Below are 18,863 nucleotides of genomic sequence, written 5' to 3'. Positions count from 1 at the left end.
TTTTTGCTAAGTGACTAAAGTTTTTTCCCTTGTTGCATACATATTTTTTCACCTATTCTTTCATTAAGGAATTTGTCAATCTACCAGTAAATATCTAATACGATACCATTCACAGTATCAAAATCTGAACATATCACAAGGTAAAATTTCCCTCAATAATTATTTTTTAAAACTATTCCCACAGTCAACCCATTTCTCTGTTTAGAAACAAACTTACATCATGTAACAATTTGCGTAGTGGATAAATATTTGCTTTTGCCATTACTGATAGCTCATTAAAGATTCTATTTTTTTTCACTTTACGTCCACATGGTCAAGGATTCTAATTCAATCTTTAGGAAAAATACATATATATAAGGAACTTATTGGTTTTTGTCAAAATACTCCAAGCCAGGCATGATGGTTTGAGCCTATAATCCCAGCTACCGTTAGGAGGCTGAGGTGGGAGGATTGCTTGAGCCCAGGAGTTTGAGGCTGCAGTCAGCTATGATGGCACCCTGCATTCCAGGCTGGGTGACAGGGTAAGACCCTATCTGTTAAAAATATAATGATAATAATCCAGGAACAGATGCTCTGCAATTACCAAGATCCAAGATATTGGAATGTATGTCAACTTCTTAGTACCCAAACACTGGCGTAATTTTTTTAAATTAAAGTAGTATCAAGAAAATCTGACAAGATATGTTGCACTTGGTAAAAGTGAAACACACTTACCAACTTTGGACAAACTTTGACTTAATTTCACAATCCACCTTTAATGTTCCTATCTGCCTTCCTTCTCATTTGATCTCCACTCTCTACTGAAATGGCCTGTTCCTTTTATTCTTCCTTTAGGAGAACTTTCCTTCATGTTACTCTCTCTCAATGCTGTCCTGTTTTTCTAGAGTATCTAGGATGTGGTGAATTGGGTTTAAATTTTTCAGTGTTCAAGGGGGAAGATAATAATTAATTGATTCAAAAACTATCTTAAGCACCTGCCTTGTTCTTGGTTGGAAATACACCAAATAGGCCAGGCGCAGTGGCTCATGCCTGTAATCCCAGCACTTTGGGAAGCCGAGGTGGGTGGATCACCTGAGGGCAGGAGTTCAAGACCAGCCTGGCCAACATGGTGAAACCCTGTCTCTACTAAAACTACAAAAATTAGCTGAGTGTGGTGGCACATGCCTGTAATGCCAGCTACTCAAGAGGCTGAGAATTGCTTGAACCTGAGAGGTAGAGGTTGCAGTGAGCTGAGATCACACCACTGCACTCCAGCCTGGAAGACAGAGTGAGACTCTATCTCCAAAAAAAAAAAAAAAAAAAAAAACCATATAAAGGGTAGACAGAACTCATGGCATTGAAAAAAGATAAGTATGGATAAATTTTACTATGATGAAAGAAGAAAAACACAAAAGAATATAGTGTGATACCTTTCATACAAACTTACCATGGACAAAACTAAACTATATTAAGTATACACACATAGGTGGTAAAACCATAAAGGAAAGCAAGAAATGTCAGGGTATAGTTACCAATAAAGACAGAAGAAAGTTATAATTGGGGAGAGGCATGTGGTGGCTTCTGGGTGTTGCGAAGTTCTCATTCTTAAGCTACATGGTTATTACCACCTAGGTTATAATTACCTATCAGTCTATACATATGTACTATGTATGTTATATTTCACAATTATATTAAATTTTTTCATGGAACATTTTAAACGTACAAAAATAGGTAAAATGTACCCATCATCCAGTTTCAACAATTAGCAACTCATGACCAATCTTTTTTTAACTATATTCCTAACTACTCCCCTGTCCTGTTTTATTTTTACACAAATCACAAGCATCCTATAAATTCATCTGTATAAGCCAGGCATGATGGCTCATGCCTATAAACCCCCAGCACTTTGGGAGACTGAGACAGGAGGATTGCTTGAAGCCAGGAGTTCAAGATCAGCCTGAGCAACATAGGGAAACCCCCATCTCTACAAAAAAAAATAATAATTTTTTTAAAATTAGCCAGCCAGCTTGGGCAACATGGTGAAACCCTATCTCTACAAAAAAATACAAAAATTAGCCAGGTGTTGTGGTGCGTGCCTGTAGTCTCAGCTATTCAGAAGGCTGAGGTGGAAGGAACACTTGAGCCCAGAAGGCAGAGTCTGCATTGAGCCGTGATCACACCACTGCACTCCAGCCTGAGTGACTGAGACTCTGTCAAAAAAAAAAATTAGACGGGCATGGTGGCACATGCCTTTAATCCTTGCTACTTAGGAGGCTGAGGTGGAAGGATCACTTGAACCCAGGAACTTGAGGCTGCATTGAGCTATGCTCACATCACTGCACTCCAGCCTGGACAACAGAGACCCTGTCTCTAAAAAAAGAAATAAATAACAGGCCAGGAGTGGTGGCTCATGCCTATAATCCCAGCACTTTGGGAGGCTGAGGCAGGCAGAGCACCTGAGGTCAGGAGTTCGAGACCAGCCTGACCAACATGGAGAAACAGTGTCTCTACCAAAAATACAAAATTAGCTGGGCATGGTGGCGCATGCCTGTAACCCCAGCTACTCGGGAGGCTGAGACAGGAGAATCGCTTGAACCCAGGAGGCAGAGGTTGTGGTGAGCCAAGGTCGCACCATTGCACTCCAGCCTGGACAACAAGAGTGAAACTCCGACTCAATAAATAAATAAATAAATAAATAAATAAATAATAAGTTCATCTGTACAGATGTTACAGTTCATCATTCTTAAATTTCCCCCAAAATAGGCATACTAACCACAACTACAGTGTATCAGAAACTGACAAAGAAATCTAGGAATATGTTACTAAATCTAAAAGTAAATTTTTAAATAGTTATATAAACTATCCCAAAATTATTACAAAATTCTAGAAAATGTCACTACAAAATAATAGACCTAAGGAAATAATCATTTTCAAAGTTAATGAGGCCAGGTGCAGTGGCTCACACCTGTAATTCCAGCATTTTGGGGGGCCGAAGCAGGTGGATCATGATCAGGAGATTGAGACCATCCTGACCAACACAGTGAAACCCTGTCTCTACTAAAAATACAAAAATTGGCCAGGTGTAGTGGCAGGCACCTGTAGTCTTAGCTACTCAGGAGGCTGAGGCAGGAGAATCGCTTGGGCCCGGGAGGCAGAGCTTGCAGTGAGCCGAGATGGTGCCACTGCACTCCAGCCTGGGCGACAGGGTGAGACTCCATCTCAAAAAAAACCAAAAAAACAAAAACAAACAAACAAAACTTTAAAGAAACATATGCTTGGTCTTGATATTTAGGAATTATAGACACTACAGGTTATATCCAGACCACAAAAAATTTAGCTGGTAATTCATAGAACATTTATTGTGTCTATTCTCTGCATAGCACTGTATTGAGCTATATGGTAAAATACAAACGAAAGAGAATACAGTTGGCCCTCTGTATCCATGGGTTCCACATCTGCAGATTCCACTAATGGCAGATTGAAAATATTTGAAAAAAGCCATAAAAATAACAATAAAATAATTCAAATAAAAGACAATACAGTATAACTTTTTATATAGCATTTATATTGCATTAGGTATTATAAGTAATCTAGAGACAGTTTAAAGGATACTGGAGGATGCTTATAAATTACATGCAAATACTATCCCATTTTATATGAGACTTGAGCATCTGCAGATTTTGATATCTATAGAGGGGTCCTAGAACAAATACCTGCAGCTACCAAAAGACAACTATATACCATCTCTGAATTTGTGAGAGTACTAATGCATTTATGCATTCACAGAATAGTTTCATGAACCCATAAAAACCAAATAAGGTAAAAAGTATGCATATTAGAAAAAAACACATAGTCATCTCAATAGATGCCAAAAAAGCATTAAACAAACTGGTCTAAAGGTAGTGAGTTATCTCATTTGATTGTTCACAGTCAATCACAGATCAAACTGCTTGTTCTACTCTTTCCCCTTTCTCACTATTGGGTACTTGACCAGTCAAAAAAGAAAAAAAAAGCATTTAACAAAACCCAACACTCTTTCATGGTAAAAACACAAACTAGGAATAGAAGAGAACATCCTCAACTTTCATAAGGCATGTCTAGGAAAAACCTATAACTAATATTATACTTAATGATGAAAAAATGAACATTTCCCTCTAAGATCAAGAACAAGATATGGGTGGTTCGTGCTTGTAATGCCAGAGCTTTGGGAGGCTGAGGCAGGAGGATCACTTGCATCCAGGAGTTTGAGACCAGCCTGAGCAATATAGTGAGACTCCATCTCTACAAAAAATACAAAAATTAGCTGGGTGTGATGGCACACGCCTGTTATTCCAGCTACTTGGGAGGCTGAGGTGGGAAGATTGCTTGAGCCAGGGAGGTCAAGGCAGCAGTGAGCAGGATTCTACCACTGCACTCCAGTCTGGGTAACAGAGTGAGACCCTGTCTAAAAAACAAACAAACAAACAAACAAACAAACAAACAAACTTGTACTACATTGGCTGGGCACGGTGTCTCACGCCTGTAATCCTGGCACTTTAGGAGGCCGAGATGCGTGGATTATTTGAACCCAGGAGTTTGAGACCAACCTGGGCAACATAGTGAGACCTTGTCTCTACTAAAAATAAAAAAAATAAAAATTTAGCCAGGCATGGTGGCCTGTGCCTGTAGTCTCAGGTACTTGGGAGGCTGAGGTGGGAGGATCACTGGAGTCTGGGAGGTTGAGGCTGCAGTGAGCTGAGATCATACCACTGTACTCCAGCCTGGGCAACAGAGTGAGACCCTGTCTAAAACAAAACAAAACATTGTACTACAGGTACTAGCCAGTGAAATTAGGCAAGAAAAATAAATAAAAGGAACTCAGATTAGAAAGGAAGACAATCACTATTACACATGACGTGATATTGTATACAGAAAATTCAGGGCCAAGCGTGGTAGCTCTCATCTGTAATCCCAGCACTTTGGGAGGCTGAGGCAGGCAGATCGCTTGAGCTCAGGAGTTTGAGATCAGCCTAGGCAACATGGCGAAACCCCTTCTCTACAAAAAATACAAAAGTTATCCCACCATAGTGGCATATGCCTGTATTCCCAGCTAGTCAGGAGGCTGAGGCAGGAGGATCACTTGAGCCTGAGAGGTTAAGGCTGCAGTGAGCTGTGACAGCACCTACAATCCAGCGTGGGTGACAAAGCAAGATGCTGTCTCAAAAAAAAAAAAAAAAAATGTTACTAGAGATAAACAGAGATATTTAAAAATAATAAAAGGGTCAATCCATCAGAAAGATATGACATTTACACATATATTTGCACTTAATAACAGAATGCCAAAATATGTGAAACAGTAAATGACAGAAATAAATTATACTTTTTCAGTAGATTGATTGTATAATATGTGAATTACTTCTCAATAAAGTTGTTTTGTAAAATAAAAGCTAGAGTATTAGAATCAGTAAAAAACTTCAGAATAAGAAATATAATCGGGGCCAGGCACGGTGGCTCACGCCTGTAATCCTAGCATTTTGGGAGGCTGAGGTGGGCAGATCACCTGAGGTCACGAGTTCGAGACCAGCATAGCCAACATGTTGAAACCCTGGGGCTACTAAAAATACAAAAAAATTAGCTGGGCGTGGTGGCGGGCACTTGTAATCCCAGCTACTTGGGAGGCTGAGGCAGGAGAATCACTTGAACTCAAGAGGTGGAGGTTTCAGGGACCCGAGATCGTGCCATTGTACTCTAGCCTGGGCGACAAGAGTGAGACTCCATCTCAAAATATATATATATATATTTATATATTTTGTATATGTTATATATTTTTATGTATTTATGTAATATATAAATATATATTTCTTTCAAAGTTGTTATACCATGTACAGTCTCACCAGATTATATCTGCTGGTGAGATGATAAATACATAAATATATTTATATATTTATATATTATATATATTTTATATATTATTTTATATATATTTATATATTTTTAATCCCTGATTTTATATATATTTATATATTTTTAAAAACATATTTATGTATATTTTATAAATATATATTTTAAAAATATATATTTACATATAAATTTTATAAATATATATTTTATATATTTATATATAAATTTTATAAATATATATTTTATATATTTATATATATTTATATTATTTTATACATGTATATATTTATATATATTTTAATCTGATTTTATATATATTTATATATATATATATATATATATAAGATCAGGGACTTAAAAGGTTATTTTATAATAATAAAGAATGTTCATCAAGAAAACATAACAATCCTAAATATCTATGTATCCAAAACCAGAAATTCAATAGCCTGTGGCAAACCAAATCCTGTCAATGACCACTTGAGTGAACTTGGAATCATTCTGCCCCTAGTCATGAGAACATAGCCCCAGCTGACAGCTTGACTGCAACTTTATGAGAGATCTTGAACTACAGGGACCCAGCCGATCCAAGGCTGGATTCCTGACCCACAGATAGTATGAGATAATAAAGTTTGGTATTTTAAGGCACTAAATTTTGGGGGTAATTCAAGTTTATCCCAGGAAAACAACATTGGGTTAATATTTGAACATCAATAAATATAATTCAAAATATTAACAGAAAAAAAGAGAAAATCCATATGATCAATTAAATATATGCCAAAAAATACTTGACAAAATTCAGCACCCTCCCATGATAAAAACTCTTGGCAAAGTTGGAATAGAAGGGAATTTCATCCACACGATAAAGGGCATCTACCAAAAACCCTACTCTTAATGTATTTAATGATGAAAATCTGAATATATTTCCCATAAGACCATAAACATAGCAAGGATGCCCTATCTCACTGCTGCTATTCAGCACTGTACTGTAAATAAAAATTGTTATTAAAAATACTATTTATGGCCAGGCGCAGTGGCTCATGCCTGTAATCCCAGCACTTTGGGAGGCCAAGGTGGGCGGATCACCTGAGGTCAGGAGTTCAAGACCACCCTGGCCAACATGGCGAAACCCTGTCTCTACTAAAAATACAAAAATTAGTTGGGTGTGGTGGCACGCTCCTGTAATCCCAGCTACTCGGGAGGCTGAGGCAGGAGAATTGCTTGAACTCAGGAGGCAGAGGTTGCAGTGAGCCGAGATCATGCCATTGCACTACAGCCTGGGCAACAAGAGTGAAACTCTGTCTCAAAATTAAAAAAAAAAAAACTATTTATAAGAAAATCAAGTAAACCTGAAACATTTTAAGGGACAGATTTAGGAAAATATTTGCAAGAGCTGTACAATGCAAACTACAACTACATTGCTGAGCGAAATTAAAGAAGGTCCAAATAAATTTAAATACATACTATGGTCATGTATTGAAAGCTTCTATTTCAAGATGGCAGCTCTTTCCAAATTGATTCAGAGATTCAACGGAATCTTAACCAAAATCCTAGCTGGCTTCTTTGGGAATTGATAGGTTAATTTTAAAATGTATATGGAAATGCAAAGCACCTAGAATAGTCAAAATAATTTTGGAAAAAGAACAAAGTGGGAGAACCTGCACTACCTGATTTTACAATTTACCATTAAACTACAGAAATCAAGGCAGCATGGTACTGGCATAAGAATAGATACATAAATCAATGGAAAATAGAGAATCCAGAAATAGACCCACAGATATAGGGTCAATTGATTTTCAACACAGATGGCAAGATAATTTAATGAGGACAAGATAGTATTTTTGATATATGATGCTGGGGCAGCTGGATGTCCACATGAAAAACATCTGAACCATGACCCATATCCCACACCACATACAAAAGTTAACTTACAATGGGTCATAGACCTAACTGTGAAAGCTACAACTATAAAACTTCTAAACGATCACATGTGTTGTTTAGGGATTCTAAGAAAAGCTTCCAGAGTAAAATGTAGGAACAAATCTTTATGATCATGGAGTACGAAAGATTTCTTAGGACACAAAAAGTATGAACCTCAAAAGAAAAAAATTGATAGACTAGAATTAATTATAATTTAAAATGTCTGCTCTTTGAAAGACATTGTTATAAAAATAAAATGTCAAGGCATAAACTATGGGATAATAATTGCAAAACTATTTCAGATACAGAACTTTTACCCAGAATATATAAAGAATTCTTAAAACTCCTAACATTGATTATAACAATATAGTCCAATAAAATACATCCATTATAGCTCAACAATAAAACATAAAAACCCAATTTAAAATGTACAAACAAAAGACACTTTATTTTTATTAGTAAAAAGATACACAGCTTGGAATGTGACATGTTAAAAGATGCTAAACATCATTAGTTATCAGGGAAATGCAAATTAAAACCATAATGGGAAACCAATATACACATGAAATTAAAAAGACTGATAATCTAGATTGAAAGTGCAGTGGGAAAAAATAAAACAATAGTAAAAAGTAAAAGACTGATCATCCCAAAGTTTGAAAAGGATGTGGAAGAACTGGAAATCTCATACACTGCTGGTGAGATTGTAAATGGTGTAACAACTTTGAAAGAAATTTCAGTTTCTTCTGTTTTTTTGAGACGAGAGTTTTGCTCTGTCACCCAAGTTGGAGTGCAGTGGCATGATCATAACTCACTGCAGATTTGAACTCCTAGGCTCCAGTAATCCTTTCACCTCAGCCTCCTGAGTAGCTGAGACTACAGGTGCAAGCTACTATGCCTGGCTTGACAGTTTCTTAAAAAGTTAAACATACACTTCCCATACCACCCAGCAATCCAACTCCTAGAAAGAGAAATGAAAGCATATGTCCGCACAAAGACTTGTAAACAGAAGACCACAGTAACTTTATTCATAATAGCCAAAAACTGGAAACATCTCAAATATCCATCAAAACGTGAATGAATAAAGAAACTGTATACCTATACAGTGACATACTACTAAGAAATAAAAGGAATAAGGTAGGCTGGGCGTGGTGGCTCACACCTGTAATCCCAGCACTTTGGGAGGCCAAGGCGGGCAGATCATGAGGTCAGGAGGTCGAGACCATCCTGGCTAACGTGGTGAAACCCCATCTCTACTAAAAACACAAAAAATTAGCCAGCCATGGTGGTGGGCGCCTGTAGTCCCAGCTACTCGGGAGGCTGAAGCAGGAGAATGGCTTGAACCTGGGAGGCGGAGGTTGCAGTGAGCCGAGATTGCACCACTGAACTCCAGCCTGGGTGACAGAGTGAGACTCCGTCTCAAAAACAAAAACAAAAACAAAAACACACAAAAACAAAAACAAACAAAAGAGGAATAAACTATTGACACAAAACATAGATAAATCTCAAAAACTTTATGCTAATAAAAGAAATCAGATGCAAAAGAGTATGTATATATGATTCTATTTATCTGAAACTTTAGAAAACAAAAACCTAATCTACAATAACAGAAAGCATGTCAGCAGTTTCCTGAGGTCAGAGTAGGGAGAACTGACCAGGATGGGGTATAAGGAAACTTTCTGACGTAGGAGAAATGTTCTACATCTTAATTCTGGTGACGGTTACGTGAGTGTACACATTTGTCAAAACTCATATAACTGTATAATTAAAATGGGTACATTTTATTGTATGTAAACTAAATCTCAAGTTGATTTTTTAAAGTTAATTTCTCTTGAAATTAATAAAGAATTTTTAAAAGGGATGGAATGACAAATAAATATAGCAAAATCCTAGAATGTAGGTGGTATGCTTTGTAAAATTCCTTCAATTTCTCTGTACAGGCTGGGTGTGGTGGCTCATGCCTACAATCCCAACACTTTGAGAGGCCAAGGTGGGAGGACTGCTTGAGCTTAGAAGTTCAAAACCACCTGGGGAAACATAAGGAGACACCATCACTACAAAAAAAAAAAATATATATATATATATATATATATATATATACATATATTTCTTAAAAAAATTAGCCAGGCATGGAGGTGTATGCTTCCAGTCTCAGCTACTCAGGAGGCTGAAGTGGAGGACTGCTTGAACCCAGGAGGTTAAGGCTGTAGTGAGCCATGATCACGCCACTGCACTCCAGCCTGGGCAATAGAACGAGACCCTGTAGCGAAAAACAGAACAAAACTCTATATGTTTAAAATTTAAGATGTTAGAAAAATTAAAATGTATAAAGTATACATTAAAAAATCTAAACAGTCAATAGAAAGGGGGAAAATGAAGAAATATAAGGCCAGTTTTAACCAATAGAACAAGGTCCCTTGAGGAGGTAGGAATCTTTTTTCTTTCAATTGCCTTTTCCCCACTACTATCAGAATTACCTTTTTCTTTTTTCTTTTTTTTTTTTTTTGAGATGGAGCCTTACTGTGTTGCCCAGGCTGGAGTACAGTGGCATGATCTCTGCTCACTGCAACCTTCGCCTCCCAGGTTCAAGCGATCCTACTCCTCAGCCCCCCTAGTAGCTGGGATTACAGGCATGGACCACCATGCTTGGCTAATTTTTGTATTTTTAGTAGAGACGGGGTTTTGCCATGTTGGCCAGGCTGGTCTCGAACTCCTGACCTCAGGTGATCCACCCGCCTCGGCCTCCTAAAGTGCTGAGATTACAGGTGTGAGCCACTGCACCCAGCCCAGAATTATCTTTCTAAAACTCAGATCCAAATAGATTACTTCTATGGCAAAAAACCTTCAGAACAAAGTACAAACTCCTGAGCAAAGATACTCCAGGATTTTCCCATGTGGCTCCAACTTACATTTCGAACTTCATCATATTCTAAATCTTCCATGTACTGTGTCCCTGTTCCCTATTCTTTAACTATTTTCATTCATTTATATTCTCTGAACACCCTGGTTCATGCTACAACCCCTCCCTTCTCCGCCTGTAAAATCTATTTCAAAGCCTAACTCACATTTCACTTCTTGCATAATATCTTCACCAATTTCCCAAAGCAAACAACACTTTGTCCATATCTCTATTCTAGTACTTATCTCAATACTTTGTAATTGTTATTTCCGTGTCAGGCTTCCAGGCCAAATATAAGCTCCTGAAGACAGTGCTTATGTATTTTTTTTAAGACAGGGTCTCGCCCTGTTGCCCAGCTGGAGTACAGTGGTGCAATCAGAGCTCACTGCAGCCTCAACCTCCTGGGTTCAAGTGATCCTCTTGTCTCAGCCTCCTGAGTAAGAAGGACTACAGGCATGCACCACCATACTTTAAATTTAAAAAAAAAAAACAAAAAACCTTTGGTAGAGACACGGTCTCACTATGTTGCCCAGGCTGGTCTCAAATTCCTGGGCTCAAGCAATCCTCTTGCCTCAGTGTCTCAAAGTGCTGGGATTACAGGCATGAGCCACCATTCCCACCCTATCATTTATTTTTGCATCACCAAATCTTGTTAGGTGTCTGAATGTGATAAGGAAATTTTTATTGAATTAATAAATGAGTAAATGAATGACTAAAGAAATTATAAGGTAACACAATGAATTTTACTGAAATGATATTTTAAATAAGAAATTCTATTTAAGCATTTACTTTTTAGAATGGGAAGATCTAATGTTACCAAAAATTCAAAACGCATTAATAAAAACAGAATTACCACTTACCTCTGTATATTCATCAAAAGTATGATCTTCTGTCTGAAAAGTCTCTATATTCTCAACTGCAGTCCCATCAAGGAGCCAATTATATTTTTCAACTGAAAATTAATAATCTAATTAAAATCTCAATAATACCCTTTTTAGAAAATAAAACACTTTTTTATATGATCATGGAATGGGGAACCTACTCAATTAAATATTATTATTAATAGAGTATTAACATACATGATTTACTATATTTTAAGAAAATGGGTAGAATAAAAGCAAACCAAGTTAAACACAGACATTTTAAAACAAAGGTAACAGAGTATTTGAGGCTTTTAAGAATAACTTAGGGGTACATATACACCAATTAATAGAAGATGTTGGTTAATAGAATGTCAAAGAATAACCATACATCCTGACCTCACACACACTTGAGGAGACTACAGACCAATAAAATTGAGCTACAGGCTCTTTGAAACTATTCCCAGAAATTACCTTGCTTTTACCCTTGAATTATTCCCAACATTTCTTCTCTCTGCCTTTGACTTTATCACCCTGCTCCAGTTCATATGCACCCTTTGGACTGGACAACAAAATGTATTGGGTTTGATTCTTGACTCTGCCAAAAGCTACGCCTGTGCTCACTTCTGGGTCTCCCTGTTCTTTCGTGGCAGCCCCAGACAAACACCTGACCAAATTCTAGCACAAATAAGATGATGACAAATGGTATAATATTATGTATGTCATACACACCATATGTCTCATAATGCTTTCTTGCACCTTCTAAGTTCCGATGTACTGCTGCCTTCAGTGTATCAACAGCCCAGTGTAACACGTGTTCAGGAAGTTCTGTGTCAAGATTTACTGGTGTTGAATTTCCTGATAGCCAAGAGGTGATTGTTTGGACATTCTAACACAAATAAAAATAATAACAATGTATACAATAAATATCTAACCGTATAATTAATCTATATGTAGATCTTTTTTTTTTTTTTGGAGACGGAATCTTGCTCTATCACCCAGGTTGGAGAGCATTGGCGCGATCTCGGCTCACTGCAACCTGCGCCTCCTGGGTTCAAGCGATTCTCCCACCTCAGCCTCCTGAGTAGCTGGGATTACAGGCACACGCCACCACGCCCAGCTAATTTTTGTATTTTTAGAGATGGGATTTCACCATGATGGTCAGGCTGGTCAAGAACTCCTGACCTCGTGATCCACCCGTCTCAGCCTCCCAAAGTGCTGGGATTACAGGCGTGAGCCACCATGCCTGGCCTATTTTTTGTATTTTAGTAGAGATGGGGTTTCACCATGTTGGTAAGGCTGGTCTCAAACTCCTGAGCTCAGGCAATCTGCCCGCCTCGTCGTCCCAAAGTGTTAGGATTACAGGCGTGAGCCACTGCGCCCGGCCTATATGTAGATCTTATACTATATTTTTAAACATACTTTTCAGATTTCAGTGGCCCAAGAAAAAATAACTTGACATAAAATAATAGTTTAAAATTGTATAGTTTGTAGTCTAACATAAAACAAGTTGGGCCAGGTGCAGCAGCACGTGCCTATTGTCTCAGCTACTTGGGAAGCTGAGGCAAGAAGATCACTTGAGCCCAGGAGTTCGAGGCAGCAGTGTGCTATGATCATGTCTGTGAATAGCCACTGCACTTCAGCCTAGGTAACACAGTGAGACCCTGTCTCAAACAAAACAAAACAAAGAAAACCTTAAGTTGGGTTAGTTTTCTGTCACTCAACAAATATTTATTGACTAATTATTTATTGACAAATAAGTATTTGACAAATATTTATTTATTTATTATTGGGGTTTTTTTTTTTTTTTTTTTTTTTTTTTTTTTTGAGACAGAGTATCGCTCTGTCACCAGGCTGGAGTGCAGTGGGCTGATCTTGGCTCACTGCAACCTCCGACTCCCTGGTTCAAGGGGTTTTCCTGCCTCAGCCTCCTGAGTAGCTGGGATTACAGGCACAAGCCACCATGCCCAGCTAATTTTTGTATTTTTAGTAGAGATGAGGTTTCACCATGTTGGCCAGAATGGTCTTGATCTCCTGACCTCTTGTTCCACCTGCCTCGGCCTCCTAAAGTGCTGGGATTACAGGCGTGAGCCACTGCGCCCAGCCAACAAATATTTATTGACAAAGTAATTATGCCAGAAAGCTCTAGAAAGAACAAATATTAATTAGATCTTGTTCTTAAGAAGCTCACAACTCAGTAGAGGAGATGAGACATGCAAATAAAAAAATCTATTCATAGCTACAAGAAAAGTTCTAAGAAGGAAAATGTCATCTCCAGCCTTCAAGAGACTTTTTCAAAGAGAAAGCAATTGCTAATTTAAAATAATTGGGGGAGGAAAATAACACAAAGAGTCATAACATTGTATGTACATATACACTTCATAGAGATTCGACTCAGATAACTTAAAATTCTTTCCTGATGGGTAAAGATGTAATACCTGCAGAGCTTCGGCTATTCGTTCTACCAAACTCAAAACATTATCTTCCAAATCTTGAAAGGTAGGATAAAATTCCATTTTGTCATCATCAAATGTCAATTCTATCTTAAATATTGGCAGCCTTTGTTGATCTTTTGGGTCAAAGAGCTTTACAAATCCTTCTACAGTTCTCCTTAATAGATCCTTTAGCTGCATGATATAAATCACTGTTACTTTAGAGAGTACAAATTCAAGCTTTAACTAAAATCAGTAAACTGATTATAATTGTCTATATCTGATTATAATTGTCTATAATTAAAACATCCTATCAATCCATTTAATTGAAAATCACCTTCATTCAGCATACTATATATATGCATATACACACATACACACACACACACATATATATACACATATTTTTTTAAAACAGTGTCTCACTCTGTTGCCCAGACTGCAGTGCAATGGTGCCATCATAGCTCACTGTAACCTTGAACTCCTGGGCTCAGGCAATCCTCCTGCCTCAGCCTCCTGAGTAGCTGGGACTACGGCACGTGCCACCACACCCAGCTAATCAGCATATGTACTTATTAATTTTTAATATTTGTGGGTACATAGCAGGTGTATATAAGGGTTACATGAGATATTCTGATACAGGAATGTAATGTGTAATAGTTAGATCAGGGTAAATGGGATTTCCATCACTTCAAGTATTTATCCTTTGTGTTACTAACAATCTAATTATACGCTTTTAGTTATTTTTAAAGGCACGATTAAATCATGTTTTGCTGTAGTTACCCAGTTGTGCTAGCAAATACTAGGTCTTATTCATTCATTCTTTTTTTTTCTTTTTTTATTTCTTTTTTTTCTTTTTTCTTTTTGTTTGTTTTGTTTGCTTTTTGTTTTTGAGACAGCGTTGCCCAGGTTGGAGTGCAGTGGCAAGACCTTGACTCACTGCAACCTCTGCCTGCTGGGCTCAGGCCATCCTCCCACCTCAGCCTCCTGAGTAGCTGGAAGTACATGCACATGCTACCACGCCTGGCTAATTTTTGTATTTTTTGTAGAGACAGGGTTTTGCCACGTTGCTCATGGCTGGTCTCAAACTCCTGAGCTCAAGTGACCCACCTGCTTTGGCCTCCCACAGTGCTGGGATTACAGGTGTGAGACACCACACTCAGCTTATTCATTCTTTCTAACTTTTTCTGTACCCATTAAACATCTCCACTTACCACCCCACCCCCCCACCCCCCGCCCACTTCTCCCACTACCTTTCCCAGCCTCTGGTAACCGTCCTTCTACTCTTTATCTCCATTAGTTCAATTGTTTTAATTTTTAGCTCCCACAAATAAGTGAAAACACACATTAACAAACGTAACCTAAAACAATAAATAGAACATTATATGCAAACCCTAATTTTGTTTTTGGTTTTGGTTTTTTGGTTTTTGTTTTTGTTTTGAGACAGAGTCTCACTCTGTCGGCCAGGCTGGAGTGCAATGGCATGATCTCGGCTCACTGCAACCTCTGTCTCCCGGGCTCAAGCAATTCTCCTGCCTCAGCCTCCTGAGTAGCTGGGATTACAGGTGCCTGCCACCATGCCTGCCTAATTTTTGTAGTTTTAGTAGAGACGAGGTTTCACCATGTTGGCCAGGCTGGTCTCGAACTCCTGACCTCAGGTAATCCACCCACCTTGGCCTCCCAAAGTGCTGGGATTACAGGTGTGAGCCACTGCACCGAGCCTGTTTTTGTTTTTTAAGACTGGGTCTTGCTCTGTTGCCCAGGCTGGAGTGCAGTGGCACAATCATAGTTCACAGCAGGCTCGAGCTCCTGGGATCCTGGGCTCAAGCAATCCTCCCACCTCAGCCTCTTGAGTAGCTGGGACAATAGGCATGAGCCACCATGCCTGGCTAATTTTTTATTTTTTTTCTAGAGACAGTGTCTCACTTTGTTTCCCAAGCTGGTCTTGAACTCCTGGGCTCAAGTGATCCTCCCACCTCAGCCTCCCAAGGTGCTGAGATTACAGGCGTGAGCCACCACACCCAGCCAAACCTTAATTTTTTAATAGAATATCAACAATCTTAAAATGGTGACTCAGAACTTTTCACATTCTTTAGTAATTCTGTCCCTGGTACAGAAAATGTTCCAGAAGATCAAACAACATGGTAAAGACTGAAGGGAGGGGAGGACTGACAGCCAGAGGTAAGTGTGTAATGGGGGGACATGCACATGGAGTGAGGTACAGTGGAATGCTAGAGCTAGCTCCTGTTCTCTCAAGAGCCAATTGTTAAATATTCAAGAATTTTGTGAGCCAGTTGCTAAACTCTTAGAAGCTCGAAATTTACCACTGTGGGAATATTTACACCACAGAAGTTGACAAACACTACAAATCAGGGTAATTATCTTTTTCTTTTGTTTGTTTATTTATTTATTATGTTGAGACAGAGTCTCACTCTGTTGCCCAGGCTGGAATGCCATGGCACAATCTGGGCTCACCACAACCTCTGCCTCTCGGTCTCAAACTATTCTTGTGCCTCAGCCTCCCGAGTGGCTGAAATTACAAGCATATGCCACCATGTCTGGCTAATTTTTGTATTTTTAGTAGAGAGGAGGTTTTGCCATGTTGGCCAGGCTGGTCTTGAACTCCTGAGCTCAAGTTATCCACCTGCCTGGGCCTCCCAAAGTGCTGGTATTACAGGTGTGAGCCACCGTGCCCAGCCTCAGGGTGATTTTCTTTTCTGGAGAGCCATATTTCTAGCACACTACTGGGTGAAGGTAAAGCCACTGGAACTTAGAAACATGCACAAGGAGCTTCTAAAGTACGAATAATGGTTTCTTATAGAGAACCAACTGTTGGGAATTTAGCCCAGCAGACAAACATGGCTCTAAGTGATCTTCAAGACATTCCTCATCTCTTAACTTTTATTAAATAATCACAGTCCTCTTAAGAGGGTAAAGGTAGAAAGGAAACCATGTATATTAGTTACTAGATATTAAATATGTACATTATCCTTTTAAATATGCTAGACAAAATTCATGGAATTGTTGGAGGTCTTTATCAAAAGGGAAAGTTTTTCTTCAAAACTATTTTTCTAGAATTGTATATCTTCAACAGTAAAAATTTGAGGAGGCCATAAATATAATTTCATAAAATTAAAAATTCCCTTTGTCATTTAAAGATGATCAATAACTTTAAAATTTTTTTCCACCAGATACCTCTTATACAATGATCAATAACATTTTAAACCAAGATTTTACTGAGAACAAAATGAGAATCAGTCAACTTGGAATCTAATAAATTCAAAAATATGTTACTAGAATAGTTCTTTTGTTAACATACTCCAAATAAAGCTATAATTAACTTATATATCCTTTAGGCATGAGCCAAGTAATTACTCATAATACTAATATATACTTCTAGATTTCCTTTCATTTTAGATAGTTTCAGAAACTCAGTATTTTTCTGCTAAAATTATTTAAATAAAATTACAGTAGAAATATTTTAATTTATTTCAAAATAATTACTTAGCACTATGTTTACATAGAATTCTATTTAAAATATTGAACGAATTTTAATAACATTATCATTTAATATATATAAAGTATATTTACCTGATTTGACATAAGTGTGGAAACACAGCTATAAAATGCATCCAATTTTTCAGGTTTAACACCTTCTAGTGCCTCCTTCTTGGTAAAGAGATTTATAACCTTTGGATACCATGTATTCATTATCTTCTCTTCTGCTTTTCTAGTTTGTATTGATAGATCAGTTTTCAGTGATTCACAGTCAATTGGACCTTTAGCTCTATTTATGAGAAAAAGAAATGTGATTTGAAGCAAATGATACATATTGGTCTTAAAACACAATTGTTGGGCCGGGCTCGATGGTTCACACCTGTAATCTCAGCACTTTGGGAGGCTGAGGCAGGCAGACCATGAGGTCAGGAGTTCGAGACCAACCTGGCCAACATGGTAAAACCCCATCTCTACTAAAAATACAAAAATTAGCTGGGTGTGGTGGTGTGTGCCTGTAATCCCAGCTACTCGGAAGGCTGAGGCAGGAGAATTGCTTGAACCAGGGAGACAGAGGTTGCAGTGAGCCGAGATCGCACCATTGCACTCCAGCCTGGATGACAAAGCAAGACTCCATCACGGAAAAAAAACAAACAAAACAAAACAAAACAAAACAAAAAACCACACAATTGTTGAAACAAAGAAGATACATTTTTTTAAACTCTAAAATCTAGAGAAAAGTATTGAAGATTTAGGAATCCGTTTTAAAAAATTATACAGTCAAAAATATAGACTCAAGCAAGGAGACATTCAAATTTTAAATTTAATTAATAAATACAGGATTTTACCTAATTCCTGTGAAGTCCAACAAAACTGTATCAGCAAATGTTGTATAACCAAGGTCCAGTAACATTTTCATGGTTGGATGAATAATGTGCAAGTTAGAGAATATTTGATTTCTTGCCTGCACATAGCTAGAATGCCAAGGATTAGAATAATCTAGGCCTCTGGAAAAGCAAAACACCATATCAAACATGATTAAAATAATACACCCTAAACTTTAGGAAATAATGCTTATAACATGAAATTAGTATTAAAGTGAGAAAACTGGGGATTGAGAAGAGGGAACTGTGGTCAGCAATGGGAACCATAAGATATACGCATTTAATAAAAACACATCAAGAACTCAAAACTGCATTATCTTCAGAGAGAACAGAAATAATTTGTGAGTAAGGCAGAGTGATGGGCCAGATCTGAGAGCTCTGCTAACTTCCACTGTGCTTTGGCTCAGTTATCCCGGTAAAAATGAAAGAACACAGTCTTTAGGACTAAAGAAAAGTGCTGGAGAAATCTGTCTGGCATACACCAAAGCTTACTCAAGGCTAAGTTAAGCTATGCATTCAT

The 18,863-nt window shown here is 37.9% G+C and overlaps 1 protein-coding gene across 1 annotated transcript in view; it reads right to left on the bottom strand.

Annotated features, from left to right (window-relative positions):
• The window catches only part of DNAH12 (dynein axonemal heavy chain 12), a 278,772-nt gene that overhangs the window by 200,829 nt on the left and 59,080 nt on the right, over positions 1-18,863 (bottom strand). Inside the window, exons 8-12 of the mRNA XM_055273198.2 lie at positions 18,308-18,466; positions 17,556-17,751; positions 13,971-14,159; positions 12,265-12,421; positions 11,533-11,624 (exon numbers count right to left, since the gene is read on the bottom strand). Coding sequence (XP_055129173.2) covers positions 11,533-11,624; positions 12,265-12,421; positions 13,971-14,159; positions 17,556-17,751; positions 18,308-18,466 — 793 coding nt within the window. The remainder of the gene's footprint in view (positions 1-11,532; positions 11,625-12,264; positions 12,422-13,970; positions 14,160-17,555; positions 17,752-18,307; positions 18,467-18,863) is intronic.

Source organism: Symphalangus syndactylus, chromosome 1 (assembly GCF_028878055.3).
Source record: "Symphalangus syndactylus isolate Jambi chromosome 1, NHGRI_mSymSyn1-v2.1_pri, whole genome shotgun sequence".
In the NCBI taxonomy this organism is placed as follows: domain Eukaryota; kingdom Metazoa; phylum Chordata; class Mammalia; order Primates; family Hylobatidae; genus Symphalangus; species Symphalangus syndactylus.
This window is presented reverse-complemented; position numbering and strand designations above follow the sequence as displayed.